Consider the following 15,081-nt stretch of genomic DNA (forward strand, 5'->3'; position numbering starts at 1 on the left):
AAATGATTTTCATAAAAACTTAATGGACCTTGCAAGACTATGTGGTTTTCTTCAAAACTATATTCATAGACTTAGGATTTTTCTCAAATCATCTAATTTAATTATAAAATATATGCTTAGCCTTCCTAAATCATTTTTCCGCATTCACCTTTAATTTCCTACCAAGTCAAGTTCATGGTCATAAAAACAAATCATATATACCATCTTATAATTTTATCCAAAATAAAGCACGACTAAATAATATTTACTAAAGCGTTGACAAAATATTTCCGTTTTAACAATTATGGAGAATTTATCAAGAGATCATCATCACGTGTAACACATGATATTATAGACATTATTGAGAGGATGGTTATCAAGACCAAGTTCCATCAGAACACTCCTTTCATGCTTACATATTTGAATGAGCCACACCCATATCTCGTGTTTCATCCTTAGGGCTCAAAGCCCTTGATCAAATCATATATCCATGTGTATCACTACCTTAAGTAGTTCATACGCAAGCACAAGGAGGCACAAAAACACAAGGTATTCAAAACCGGCACTTTCAAATTTGTCAGCACTTATCATTAATGTCCATACACTCCATACATATTTATAAAATAATTAGCTAAATATAACCAAAGCACATTAAACAAAGTTATTGAATCCTCTTTCCTTATATGACCTTACCATATAATGTGGGATAGATTTCATGCCTCAAAACCATGTAGTGTGGTACTTTCTTGATTCATAGCTTTTACTTGTTTGACAAGCTTTTGTGATCTTGGAAGTGCACGCAACTGATGGAGAATATATTGGTAATTGGTTTCACATGTCACGAAGTGTCCATCTCTTCGGCACTTGGATTCTCCTGTCTTACACCGTGAAGAAAATATCTTCGTCGTCCCATTATTTCAAATATCACAATTTCGATTCTCCCAGTGATCTTTAGCGTTTCTATGTTACCATCAAGTCTCTTTATATATCCTTTCATTTTGAAGAAACCAAGATGTTTGTATTGTATTTCTTCTTCTTTTTGCTATTTCTATATCGAATACTCTTCATATAGAGTCTCTTATCTTGCTAATTCGGCATTACATCTCTCTGAAGCTGTACTATAATAAACCATACTCATGGCACACTATAAAGCCTTTTAAAATGAGTCTTAAAGATCTCCATAATTGGGAATTCAAGGATGTACCTGAACATGCCACATCTTTTAACTTACTGCAGCATAGAACATGAGCGTCCCATGATAAAAATATGATATCTGTCAACTCATAAAAAGTTTATCTTCGAATCCTTTTGAGTATTGAAATAGACTCAAAAATATAAAATAATGCTTAGTTCTATTCTTAAATCATACCATATAGCGAGTCTTCGTTTAAGTGACATTTAGGTCACAATACAATTTTTTCAGCAAAAAATTAGATTGAGCGCCTCTCAATAAAAAATTGTTTCTCTCAATTATCAAAGAATTTCTTCCTAAAATCTTAAGTGTTGAAAATTAGACTAAAATCACAACATCATAGTTTGAATCCCAAATAATACTTTTTTTCAAAGAAAAAAATAAGTGACATTCATGTAAAAAAATAAATCATACTGCAGAATTCCTAGATGAATAATATCTAGTAAAATTGTTTTTTCTCTCTACTCTCATGGAGTTTCCATTTCAAACCAACGTTGTTTGAAATTAGACATATAATGATAACACATATATTTCCACAAGCCTCATATGATTTTGTTAAGTAGGCTTGATAAATATAGTTATTCATGTCTCAATGATTATGGTTGGCAAATCAAGATAAGGTCTGGGTGCTACTCATGTTGTGGTAGGTAAAAAAAATAACACCCAAAATAAAGAAGAAAATGACTGGCCGAATCTGACTTGCATAAGATAACTTGCAGGTGGAATTGGATATAAAAACATGCATGAATATCTCAAAATTGAACAAATCGAGAAAGGGCGAGTTTATCTTATAGATGAAGGCTACAATTTTTACGGAAGCCACCATTTGGCGCTCCAGACCTCTAGATTTCTTTCATCTTCCTTTACTTTATGATATGGCATAATTACTTTATGATATGATACAATTACCCTACTACAAGGTTGTAAGATAGTATGTTGTAATTATTTTATATCTTGGATTATTGAAAACCGGGTAGGGGCCTTCTCCCCTACTTATTTACCCAAAAAAGTTTGAGATAAGCCACGCCATACATGAACGCTTCGACTAAAAAGAGGAAATTAATGCTTTAATCAGCAGAAGTTCAAAATAGAAAGTTAATAACTAACCTATTTTTAGGCTTGACATACAAGCATGAAACTTCATAGAACTCTTGGCGAGTCTAGGGGTGTTTGGTCAATGGGAAAACTCTCTTTAGGAGATAGATTCCCACTGATCCAGCCGCTTTCTCGTGTTTGTTTCATGGGAAGATGGTGCTTGAGAAAGTAAAAATACTCAGGCCGCTATAGAAATCACCCGTGTGGATGCGGCTTCATAACTTGCGATGTATGAAGCCAATTTCTCAGAAATATCTATCCTAGAATGAGATTTCAGTTCAATCAAACTTGACCACATGAATTTGAAATCGCGTTATTACTGGTCGAATTGTTGGACCGCCGGTCCTACAGGTCGGACCACTGGCCCGGTCCTGTTCTCATAACTATGCCTAAAACTATATTAAAGGAAAGTAACTATACTCATGCACTCCTTGAGTATATTAAAGGAAAGTAACTATACACATGCACGCCTTGAGTAAGGAAAGGGCCTACAAACATGCACACACCACCAAAGGACCTACATACATACTTAATTAGCAAAGAATTAAAGCACGAAATTGTCAACTTGCCTATTCTTAGCCATGGCACACAAGTATCATTAGGGCTGGTAATGGGATGGGCGGCCAGGGCACGGCTCGATTGGACTGGCCCTAAAAAATAAGGCGTGAGCCACAAGCTAGGCCCGAGGGATGCCTAGGGCCAATAGTAACACTGTATGGCCCAGCCATTTTTTTTTTCTTGTTTTTTCTATTATTTTTCCTCATTTCATTTCGCCAGGCCTGGCCATGCCAGCCATGCCTTAATTGGACCAATGCCACCCTTAAGTATCACATAGTCAACAAACTTTAATAATAGCTGTATTATATAGTCCAGAGTCCCTCAAGAGAAGCCCACATCTCCTCTTCAAGGAACTCATGGCAACCCTAATGGCCCTCAGTCTCTGTGTCCTTCTGCTCTCTCTCCCTGTGTGCTCTCTCTCAAGACCCCTCTCTCATTCGAGCCCTTCTTCATCATTTAAGGTAGCCCTCATACACCGTGACTCTCCCTACTCCCCCATACATGACCCCTCAGCCTCGCCCTCCGACCTCTTCAGGCTCTCTGCAAAGTTCTCCATCTCTAGCATCCGACACCTCCGATCAGTCCTCACGGGAAAATCCTCACTGTCAAAATTTGAATCGGAGGTTAAGGTAGGCCCTTTTGAGTACCTCATGAGGATCGGGATCGGGACCCCTGCAGAGCTACAATGGCTTATTGCCGACACAGGGAGCGACCTAACTTGGACTCAATGCCTCCCTTGTTTCAACTGCTTCGAGCAAAAGGCACCAATTTTCGACCCCAAATCATCTTCGACATACCGCTCCCTTAACTGCTCATCAACCCTCTGCCAAGCACTTACGAATGACCGCGAATGTGGTGTCTCATCGTGCCAATACCACTATGAATACCAGGATGGCTCGGCCACCAGTGGCAAACTCTCAACTGAAAGTTTCACCTTTGAAACCCCCAAATCCACCTTATCATCCCTTAAACCTAGTATTAGTGCTATTCCCAGTTCTAGTCCCAGTACTAGTCCCATTAAAAGTACCGCTAGTGCCACTTTTAGTAACGATCAGGGCACTGGTGCAATAATCAAGGACCTTGGGTTCGGGTGCAGCTCCTCAACTACAGGGACCTTCGGCAAAAATGGCGAGGCTGGTCTAGTCGGGCTTGGAGGTGGTCCCTTGTCTCTAATCTCTCAATTAGGGAACTCAATTTCGAACAAATTCTCATATTGCCTTGCCTCTAGGCATGACAAGAATGCGACAAGCGTGTTGAACTTTGGCGAGAATGCCAATATCTCCGGCCTGAATGTCTCGAGCACACCGATAATGAATTTCGAGAATTTTCCAACCTTTTATTTCTTGAATCTATCAGACATTAGCGTCGGTGAAAAGAGGCTAGGCATTCCTACAGGAACGTTTGATCTAACCCCATCAGGAGATGGTGGGTTCTTCATAGATTCGGGAACCACTATGACTCTCCTGCCCATTGATGCTGTCCGATTACTGCTGGATGAATTCAACGATATTATCGATTTTCCGTCTATAGTTAATCCTCCGAGTCCATTTGAGATATGCTACATAGTGCCGGATTCCAGTAACATCACCGGATTACCAGATATTACATTCCATTTTTCCGGCGATGCCGATTGGAAGATGGGACCGAGTAATATATTTTATCCCTTGCATGAGAATGTGATTTGCCCGGTCATTGTGAATTCTCCGGCTGCCGGTCCTTCCATTTTCGGAAATTGGCAGCAGCAAAATACGGTGGTAGAGTATGATCTTGGGGAGAAGAGATTATCCTTTGCACCTGCTGATTGTAGAAGTTATAGGGAGCTATGATTTAGGGTTTTTTTGCCGGATTTTCATGGATATTTCCCATTCATGGTAAATTGGTAGATGTTGAAAAGTTTATAAGGAGATTTCATATGCTATGGTCCTATTTCAGAAATCTGTGATTTAGCGGATTATTAACATGAATTTGCTGCATATATAATATTTTATCACGCAAATATTGATCCATTAATCGCCTTTAAGACTTGGGAATCACCTTAGTCGAACTGGATGGAGGAGATTGGTGACTTCAAGGAATACATACCCAAAAATGGCGTAATTTTCCCTTGATTTTAGGTTTATTTTTTGGGAAATTTATATCCGTACTGGTTTAAAAAATCATTATAAGAAAAAGGCCCCCAAAATAAGTCATTATTACTTGATAGGACAGGCCCCTCAAAATTTTTTAATTTTTTTCAGTTTGCCGCAAGTCCAATTTTTTAGTCGTCGTCTAATGTTTAAAAAATCGAACTATTGGAGAGTTACCATGAGAGAGACGATAGTTACAGTAATGGAGAGAGAGGGAGAGAGAGTTACAGTGGGGTGAACATATACACCCGATGCTTTTTTAAAAAGATCCCTAAAGAGAGGTCCGGGTAAAACTGTAAAAATTATATAGGATATCCACGTAAGGTTTTTATATTTTCGGACGAAATTGTAATAACAGTTTGAGAAAATGGTAAGGACATAATCTCCCTTCCCCCAACTCTGGTATCACCCTAGCGAATCAGTGGACCTTTCCAATTTTTGTACAAAGCAGTGGTTTAAAAATCAGATTGGTGCTTCGGGTCGGACACCCCAAAAACCCATCTAAATTGGTGAATCGGTGATTCGGATCGAGAATCGGTTGAATTGATCGGATTAAGCTTTAAAACAAATTCAAAAAAATTATTAAAATTCATTAAAAATGTTATATTTTAGGAATCCAAAAAAAATTGGGGTACATTTTATTATTATTTTATTGTTATTTTATATTAAAATTGAAATTGTTGGTTTACATTGCAATATTATTTTATTATACAAATAATAACAAATCCAACCTTTTATTTATTTTTGACAAAACATACTTGATGTATTACCTTTGATTTTTTTTGATATAAACCTTTTAGTTTTTTTGACAAGAACCTTAAGAAAATTACAAAAATCCCCCCAAATTATACTATCTATGCAACTACCCCCCAGTTAACCTTTCCTATCACTTTTTTCCCCGTTATCACCTTTCCTCGAAAAACCCCCCAAGGTAAAAAGGTTGTTATTTTTTGGACGGAGATGCCCTTTCCTACAAAAAAAAAGTCAATTGTCGGTCCCAAGTAGTGTATTTCTGGAGCGACGAATTCAACCAAAGGAGCGATGTGTCTCCAGAAGGTGTACTGCAGGAGCGCTTGTCTTTATTGTTGGAGCGACCTATTCAACTACCGGAGTGCTGTGGCACTAAAAAGTGTACTGCTGGAGCACGTCTTTGTATTGCCGGAGCGACCTATGCAACTGTCGGAGAGCTATGGCTCCAGAAGGTGTATTGCCGGAGCGAGTTCTTGTCTTCATTGCCGGAGCGTTTAAATGGACTGCCGGAGCACATGGGGAGAGAGTCATGGGTAAAAGTGATGAGGAGAGAGAGGGGGGTAGTTTAATCTTTTTTTCTTTTGTTTTGGATTGGGGAGTTCTTGGGAGGAAAGATGGTTGTGTGGAAAAAAGTGAGAGGAAAGGTTAGCTGGGGGGTAAGTTGCACAAATAGTACACTTGAGGGGGGTTTTTGTAATTTTCTCTATTTGTTTTACAAGAAACGTTTATTTTTTTGACAAGAAAAAGAAATTTTGTCATATTATAATTATTTTTTATAAGAACCATATTTTTTTTTACAAAAACCTTTATTTTTTTGTTAAAAAAAATTTATTTTGTAAAAAAAAACTCTTATTTTGTAAAAACAAAACTCATATTTTTATGTGAGGGAAGAATGTGAAACCTACCAAGTGTTGAACCTGCAATGTCCAGGTGAGAAAAGGGCGTGCTAACTACCACCCCAAAATGTAAATTATGTTATTATTTGCCAGACTTAAAGATTATATTATATTACTATTTCAGCTATTACCTTTTATCACAATAATCCCACATCAAACACACGAAAGAAAATTGATGGAAATAAGTACTCCTTTGTTACCAATTCTTAACGCGTGTGAAACACATGAAGGAGTGTGGGGCTTGTAGTTAAGACACGTGGCCTGGAGGTTGTTGGACACCATGGATCTATTTTAACCCAAAAAATTACAAAAATGTGCATGACAAATTCATGACATCATGAGCGATTTACTGTACATGATATCATGAGCGATTTACTGCACAGAATCATCCAGTTGTAGGACAGATTCATGACATCATGAGCGATTTATTGTACATGATATCATGAGCGATTTACTATACATGATATCATGAGCGATTTACTGTACAGAATCATCCGGTTACATGATATCATGAGCGATTTACTGTACATGATATCATAAGCGATTTACTGTACAGAATCATCCGGTTCAAGGAATCGCTGACTGTACAGAATCGTATGACATTATGAGTGATTTGCTATACAGAATCATTCAGTTCTAGGACAGATTCATGACATCTGAGCGATTTACTGTACAGAATCATCCAGTTCTAGGACAGATTCATGACATCATGAGTGATTTACTGTAGGAATCGCTGACTATACAGAATCGTATGACATCATGAGCAATTTATTGTACATAATCATCCAGTTCTAGGACAGATTCATGACATCATGAGCGAGTTACTGCACATGATATCATGAGCGATTTACTATACATAATCATCCGGTTCTAGGAATCACTGACTGTACAGAATCGTATGACATCATTAGCGATTTACTGTACAGAATCGTTCGGTTCTAGGAATCGCCGGTTCTTATCTAAAACCAGACGATTCTCCGTTTTATACATGTATCGACAAGGGATGGCCGATTCCCTCATCCCGTGTCGAATTGGTTGATTCCGTGCCGACTTGACAACTTTAAACCACTGGTAGAAAGTATGAAGTTACAATACTTATTCGCAATTAACTTAGTAATGTTTGCTCGTATACATGCATGCGACTTTAAACCACCGGTAGAAAGCATGAAGACACAATATTTATACGCAATTAACTTAGTAATGTTTGCTCGTATACATGCATGCGACTTTAAACCACCGGTAGAACGCATGAAGATACAACATTTATACGCAATTAACTTAGTAATGTTTGCTCGTATACATGCATGCGTGCATACAAAGGCACACAGAACAATGGAAGGATATTTATCTTTATACAAGGGGAACACGGGATGACCGATTCCCTCATCCCATGTCGAATCGGCCGATTTCGTGTCGACTTGACGACTTCAAACCATTGATAAAAAGCACAAAAATACAATATTTATACGTAATTAACTTAGTAATGTTTGCTCGTATACATGCATGCGTGCATGCAAAGGCGCCTAGAACAAGGGAAGGATATTTATCTTTATCCAAGGTGAAGCATTCTATAGTCGGCATGAGCATAATAAATCCATGGCCCTGAGGGCCATCACCCCGTAAAAGTGGGACTACCATTTGGAGTGTTCGCATGCTGTGCTGGGCTCATTATCTTTCATCATTGTCCAATCAATAAGTGGACGATGATGATCTTGAAGATTCTTGGAAATATGTAAGCGTGATGGCTGTAGATGCCTTGACGATATCATAGAAGTGAGTTTGTGACGTTATAAGCACGGCTCATGCCAAGGACTCAAACTCTTACCGAAGGCGTGTTACTCGGGGAGACTTGAGTACCTCGCCTGAGTAGTTCACAATTGAATAATAATAATAATAATAATAAAATTATAAAGATAAAAAACGAAGGTAACATGTCATACTAAAAAAAAGGAAAAATAAAACAAACGATTTCGATTTTTTCAATTAAAAAATGGAGATCATGCTTGAGAGGCTCTGTGAATCGCGGACGTTAGGTAGCATCCACATACATAGTCGCGAACAAGCCACTTAAGCACATCACAAATAAGACTGCGAATAATAATATATAAATAAAATCAGTACAAGGTAATCGGCCACGCCCATAGGCTGAGTCCAGAAACGTTGGAGCATTAGTATATGATTCTCACTGTAAATTAGAAATGGAATATGTATAGTATTCACAATTTTGATATTGCCTCTTCGTTCACTCATTATTATAATTATTCAGTCTTGGTTTTCTATTAAATGTCCTGATTTCGAGTATAAATTTTCAATTTTTCTTTCATTTATTTTTTGGTAGTTCTATTTTTTGTTCTTGAAAGTCTGATGGGGAAGAAATATCTTTGAATTTATAAGTGTGCGTTCATCGATAAAATGAAGGAGACACCCCAGCCTTTTGTTAAAAAAAACAGGGAAATCATGATTTACTGCACTTATTATCTATACTTTGAATGCAAGCTTTCTTTATCCCCTTCTCTCTCAAGAAGGTCATACTTTGGTTTTTGAATAATATTTATTACAATATTATAATTAATAATTATATTAACTATACATTGATAATCAAATATTATATTCTATTTATTAATTTATTTATCTTATAAATAATAATTATATTAATTACATTGATTACCACATATTATGTTTTATTTTTTAATTTATTTACATTATATTACTTATAGGGTATTATTTTTTGTTATAGTAGTAAATTAGATTTTTTTAATACTATAAGACAAATTTCAAATGTATTTTTATTTGTATAGTAAAAATGATGATAGATTATTACCCAATAATTTCAATTTTAATGTAAATATTATAGTTAGTTAGATTATGATAATTTTAGACAAATAAAAAGAATTAATAAAGACAATTTCAAACTTTGATGCGATACTAATTTACTTTATATAAAAAATTATTTTTTTAATCTTATAATATGAAAGTATTTTATAATATTTTTATATTATTTTGATATGATATTGTCCCACTATCTTATAATTAATAATTACTAGTGGGATTACGTACGTGCACGAGAACAGAATGATCATTTAAGTGAATAATTCTCAGTTGGCATGATTTGTTAATTCATGGCATGGTTTGACCAAGTACAAGAATGTGTGCATGGGTTAATATGTAAAATTTGAGGACATATTTCGCATGTAATTTGAAAGGAGATGTTTTACGGTGTGGACTATGTCAAATTACCAATTTAACTTTGGCCTGTAAGTTCGATAATTTTACTGTGAGGTCATGCTCAATTGATTTTTAATTTATTTTTCAATCTCGCTTTAAAAAATAAGTGGTTCCATATTCGAAATATCGAACCATGGGCAACAAAAGAGACAGTAAGACCTCGCAGTCAAATTACTGAACTTATGGATCCAAAGTTAAATTTGGTAATTTCACCCCTAAAATGAAAAATAAAGATGCAAAACAAGTTTGAATACAGAAGAATGGTCCATATTTTAGGATATCTTATGTTCAAGGTTTTTGAGCTCCGCTAATTCATTTACCCTCGGTTAGAAAGTACTCTTTTGAACGCCCAAAACTTAAAAAACTGTGCTTCGGATAGTTCATAAGTTGTTTCGAATTTGACCAACGGCAAATTGATTTTGTTTTTGGACAGTTCAAATGTCCTACGTTCAAACCACTGAAAATATACAAAGAAAAGAAAAATTTATCAAAATATCCATAAGAGATGTATTACTTAATATTTTACTAATTACAACTATTCCAACTCAAGATAATGCGCTTTTTTTTTTCAGTAGTTTGAAATTTAATCAAAACATATGAATAGTGTTAAATTGTTTCTCTCGTAGATACTTTAATGAATGACCCCACAAAAAAAGGCTTGTGCTTTGGCCTGTTTGAAAGGAGGGCTTTCCACACCCTAACACTTAGGTCTTTTGTATTTGGGTGCAGTTGTATAGAGCCGAGGTTCTAAACAATCAAAGTAAAACTAACTTTTAAGTAGTTTCAAGGAATGTGGTTTCAATATTGAAAATCATTGTGATAGTCTTAAAATATATTTTCAACTTTAATTATAAAATTTAAAGCTTCAAAAATAGTGTCGATCTAGCGGATCTATGAAAACTTGAAAACTTGAAAATTGAAGTTCAAAAAATGCGTTACAAGATGTACTATTTCAAAAACTTGAAATCCATTTTTTATTCTCATATCCAGACATCTTGATGCCGAGATTATAAATTTGCAGATATTTGGATCTCAAAACCACTTCTTCTAGTGAAATTTTTGAGGTGGGCTCTAATTTGATTGTTTGAAGCCTCGGTCCTATATAAACTTTTTCCTGTGTTTCAGACCGCAAAAATGTTTAACTTGCAAATCAGGAGTAAATAAGCAAGAAAAATAAGGCTAAATTGGCCTCACTTTTTAACAATTTTAAAATTTTAATATCTGGTTCGAAAACTCAGATTGCTAATCCAGATTTTCGAATGAGCAATCCACGTCACGAATCCGTTTTCTAAAACCTTAGGCTATAAATATCACAAACTCACGTGTATTTGTAAAAGCATCTAAAGTCATCATGACCAAAGACTTCTAAGGATCTTGAAGATCATCATCATCCACTTGTTGACTGAACAGTGATGAAAGAGAGTGAGCCAATCCGAACGTGAGAACACTCCAAATGGTGGTCTCACTTTCACGTGTGTTAGCCCTCATGATCATAGATTTATTATGCTCATGCGGACTATAGAATGCTTTCCCTTGGTTAAAGTTAAATTTCTTTCCAACGTGCCTTGCATGCATGTATTGGAAATTATTCATATTATACATCATATGTAAATATCATTTACTGTATTATAATGAAATAATATATTGAGGAAATTAGTGCTGAGGGCCCTTAGGGCTGCCATGAGTTCCATGAAGAGCAGATGTGGGGTTCTCTTGAGGGACTCTTGATATTTAATACAGTTATTACTGGTGTACCGTTGCCAAGAATAGGTAAACTGATAGCTTTATGCTTTAATGGTTTGCTAATTTCAATGATGTGTGTGTGCCCGTATGTAGTTCATTTTCTAGTGTGTGCATGTATGCATTCCCTTTCCTTTACTCAAAGCGTGCATGTGTATAATTACTTTTACTAACACAGATCTAGGTAATTTTACTGTGATATCAAGATTTTGAATTCGTGGGGCAAGTTTACTTCAATTAGGAAATGGTCCAGTTCGTGGTGGTAGCACTCGCATGCTTAGTTACCGCGTTGTGGTTTCCAATCCTGTTGCCACCATCCACTTGCATCTTTAAAAAAGCTAACTCCCTTATCTATTTGAAAAAATGGATAGGGGCCGATTTGGTCTTCCCCAGAAGAATGGTTAAAGTTGATTATGTTCAAGGGTATTTTGGACAGTAGATTTAAATTTAAGGGATAGTTTGAGAAAGTTAGGTTAAAGGTGATTTTCAAATAATGGAAAACAATTGTGTAGAGTTCCGTGGTGACAATTCCAAATTTGAGATAGAAGAGTCAATGCATGCAAATTTCAATATGGAATGAGTGAAGTCTATAATTCTGTTGAATATTCTTGTAATTCGGTCCACACATATATGGTGTATGTTATGAGAGGGAACATGCAAATTTGAATATGGAATGAGCGAAGTCTAGAATTCTCTTGAATATTCTTGTAATTTCGTCCAAGCATATAGGGTGTATGTTATGAGCGGGAAAACCTTACTCGAATGAGATAAAAAGAGTCTAGAAAGGTCCTCAGAGGTCTATATATCCATGTACTATATTTTTGTACATGTAGAGTGAAGAAACTGTATTGATTTGGTCTCATTGTGTGCAAAAGTACAAATTGTAAAAGTAAGCCTTCTTCCTCCCTATTCTGACAAGTGGTATCAGAGCAAAAGTGTTAAAAACTGACCCCCTTGATTCAACTATGAGAATCGGAGTATTCAAATGAAGGCCTTGTTGGGGTCTCAAAATGCTTGAGATATTGTTGAAAAGTGGTATGTAGAACTGCCAACCCCGCAAGAAGATGCCGCTTTGTATCAAAATCAAAGAAGTGTGATAAAGGAGTTGAGAAGGTTGGATAAGAATGCTCTCTTTCTTATTTATCAAATAATTAATGAGAGTACTTTTGAGAAAATTTCTTCTGCTGCAAATTCAAAGAAGGTATGGGAGATTCTTCAAAACTCTTTCAAAAGAGTTGGAAAGGTGAAAAAAGAGTGCCTTCATACTCTTAGGGCTGAGTTTGAGGCATTGCATATGAATGAATCCGAAAATCTTTCAAAATACTTCTCAAGGGACTTGGTTGTTTTAAACCAATTGACAAAAAATGGAGAAAATATAGATGATGTTAGAGTAATAGAGATAATACTACGGTCACTAGATCGTAAGTATGAGCACATTGTTGTAGCTATTGAAGAATCAAAAGATTTAGAGGCCAAGACTATTGATCAACTCAAGGGTTCCTTGAAAGATAAACCAACGTGATTTTGTCGGGGTATATATATATATATATATATATATATATATATATATATATATATATATATATATATATATATATATATATATATATATATATATATATATATATATATATGGGTTTGTCTAGAGTTAACAACCCCTCAAAATATAAAGGTTAAAGTTAGAAGGGGTTGTGTTGGGTGTATATATAAAAAAGATGATTACTTTTTGTTTAAAAAATTAGTTTGAAAGGTAACTTAACTATTAAGCAAGGGCTGATTTGAAATTTTTACGAAAGTACAATGGCATTTTAAAAGTTAGTGTCTTGAAATTTTATTTGTAAAGTGCCCTTGTCGTTTAGTAAAAATTTCAACTTTACCCTTTATAGAGATGACAAAAGTACCCCTTGTCCTGTAGTAATATTTTCAAACTTGCCATTACTTAATGATGAGGATATCACAAAGAGTATCTGTTTTTAAAAAATAGACTACAAAATTAATAAATCCACCCTTCACAACTCTCTCATTTTTAACTTTCTTATTTGAATTAATAAATCCACCCCCTCTAACTTTAACCTTTGAATTTTGAGGGGTTGTTAACTCTAAACAAACCCATATATATATATATATATATATATATATATATATATATATATATATATATATATATATATATATATATATATATATATATATATATATATATATATATATATATAATTTTATTCTTTTCACCCCTTTCCTTTCAGCAAAGATCACTCATAAGCGTTCTTGTTACAATAATTCTTGCTTCAAGAAAATAAAAGAAAAACCAACGAATCCAAGATCTTGAAACCTTGATGCTATTAAACTAATTTTATTTAAACAAAGAAAAATAATCACTACTTCTCATACTTGGAAATGCAAAGATAATATAATTGAAAGGGAAAGACAATAAAAAAAGAATGTCGTAGATTACCTCACCTGGGTTTATTACACTCTTCACCGAGTCAGTGATCAATCTTCAATCTCAATGAGAAAGCAAGTTTCAAGGAAAACCCTCTAATGGAACATGAACACCTCTTGATCACAAAATTTGAAGTTAAGTACAAACCCATAAAACCTAGTTAATGCAAGATAACATCTACTTGCTACTACCTAGCCTTTTTCATAAAGCAAGATGAGGGTGAGAGATACATGGTGCTAAAAGTGGGGCATGCCCTTTTCATGATCTGGAGAGAGAGAGCCTTCTAGGGTTGGGACGTGGCCCCCCCTTCTTTTTTTTATCAAGAGAGAGAAACAAATATTTTAAAGAGAAGAGAGAAATTGACGTGTAGAGAATTACGGGTAAGGGGTCCTCTTTTTATAATGCTAAAAAATAGGATAAGGATTTCTAGGGCTTACCTCTTCTTGTGGATTGAATATGAATTGTTAATAATGGGTGACTTGTGGGGTGAGAGATTATCAACTCATCCTATAAAATAGGAAATCTCCTAAAAGTTAGGTGTGCCACCCATGTGGTGGATTTATTGGCCCCTCCCAATTTAGGCCATAGTCGCCCATGTGCACAATGGGCCCCCAATGCTATTTTTAAATATTTAAAAATTAATAAAATATTTCAAAATTAATTTGAATATTTAAAAATCAATATCTCTATTTGATAATTCAAATTTTATAAATAAAATATCTAGAGATCTAAAAAAATTCAAATAATAATTCTAAAATAACATCATCATAAATATCAATACAACTAAATATAGTCTAGGAGTCAACAATCTGAGGCATTCTAAAGTCTGATTGATGAGCCAAGGGGTCGTAATCCTAGTTTATGGATTTCAGGTTCTTCCCTGGAAACGTGCTAAGGTCACCTAGACCTGATGTGACCACAACTCCTATAGCGCATAAGGGTATCTCTCACATATACATAAACTTCACCCTAAAAGGAGGTTCATTTTCCTAAAATAACTATCATCATGCATGCCGTGTGATGCTACATAGATGAGGCTTTGGCCCCTGCCTCTGAAGGCTATCATCACACACAAGG

General features: G+C 35.2%; 1 protein-coding gene across 1 annotated transcript; it reads left to right on the forward strand.

Annotated features, from left to right (window-relative positions):
• Positions 1 to 3,089: 3,089 nt before the first annotated feature.
• LOC18426232 (aspartic proteinase CDR1) lies at positions 3,090 to 4,806 on the forward strand. Its single transcript, XM_006832890.3, has one exon. The coding sequence runs from the start codon at positions 3,181 to 3,183 to the stop codon at positions 4,648 to 4,650; it is 1,470 nt and encodes a 489-aa protein (XP_006832953.3). The 5' UTR covers positions 3,090 to 3,180; the 3' UTR covers positions 4,651 to 4,806.
• Positions 4,807 to 15,081: the final 10,275 nt, after the last annotated feature.

This window comes from Amborella trichopoda, chromosome 1 (assembly GCF_054954075.1).
Source record: "Amborella trichopoda isolate Santa Cruz 75 chromosome 1, AtrichopodaSantaCruz75HAP2 v2.0, whole genome shotgun sequence".
In the NCBI taxonomy this organism is placed as follows: domain Eukaryota; kingdom Viridiplantae; phylum Streptophyta; class Magnoliopsida; order Amborellales; family Amborellaceae; genus Amborella; species Amborella trichopoda.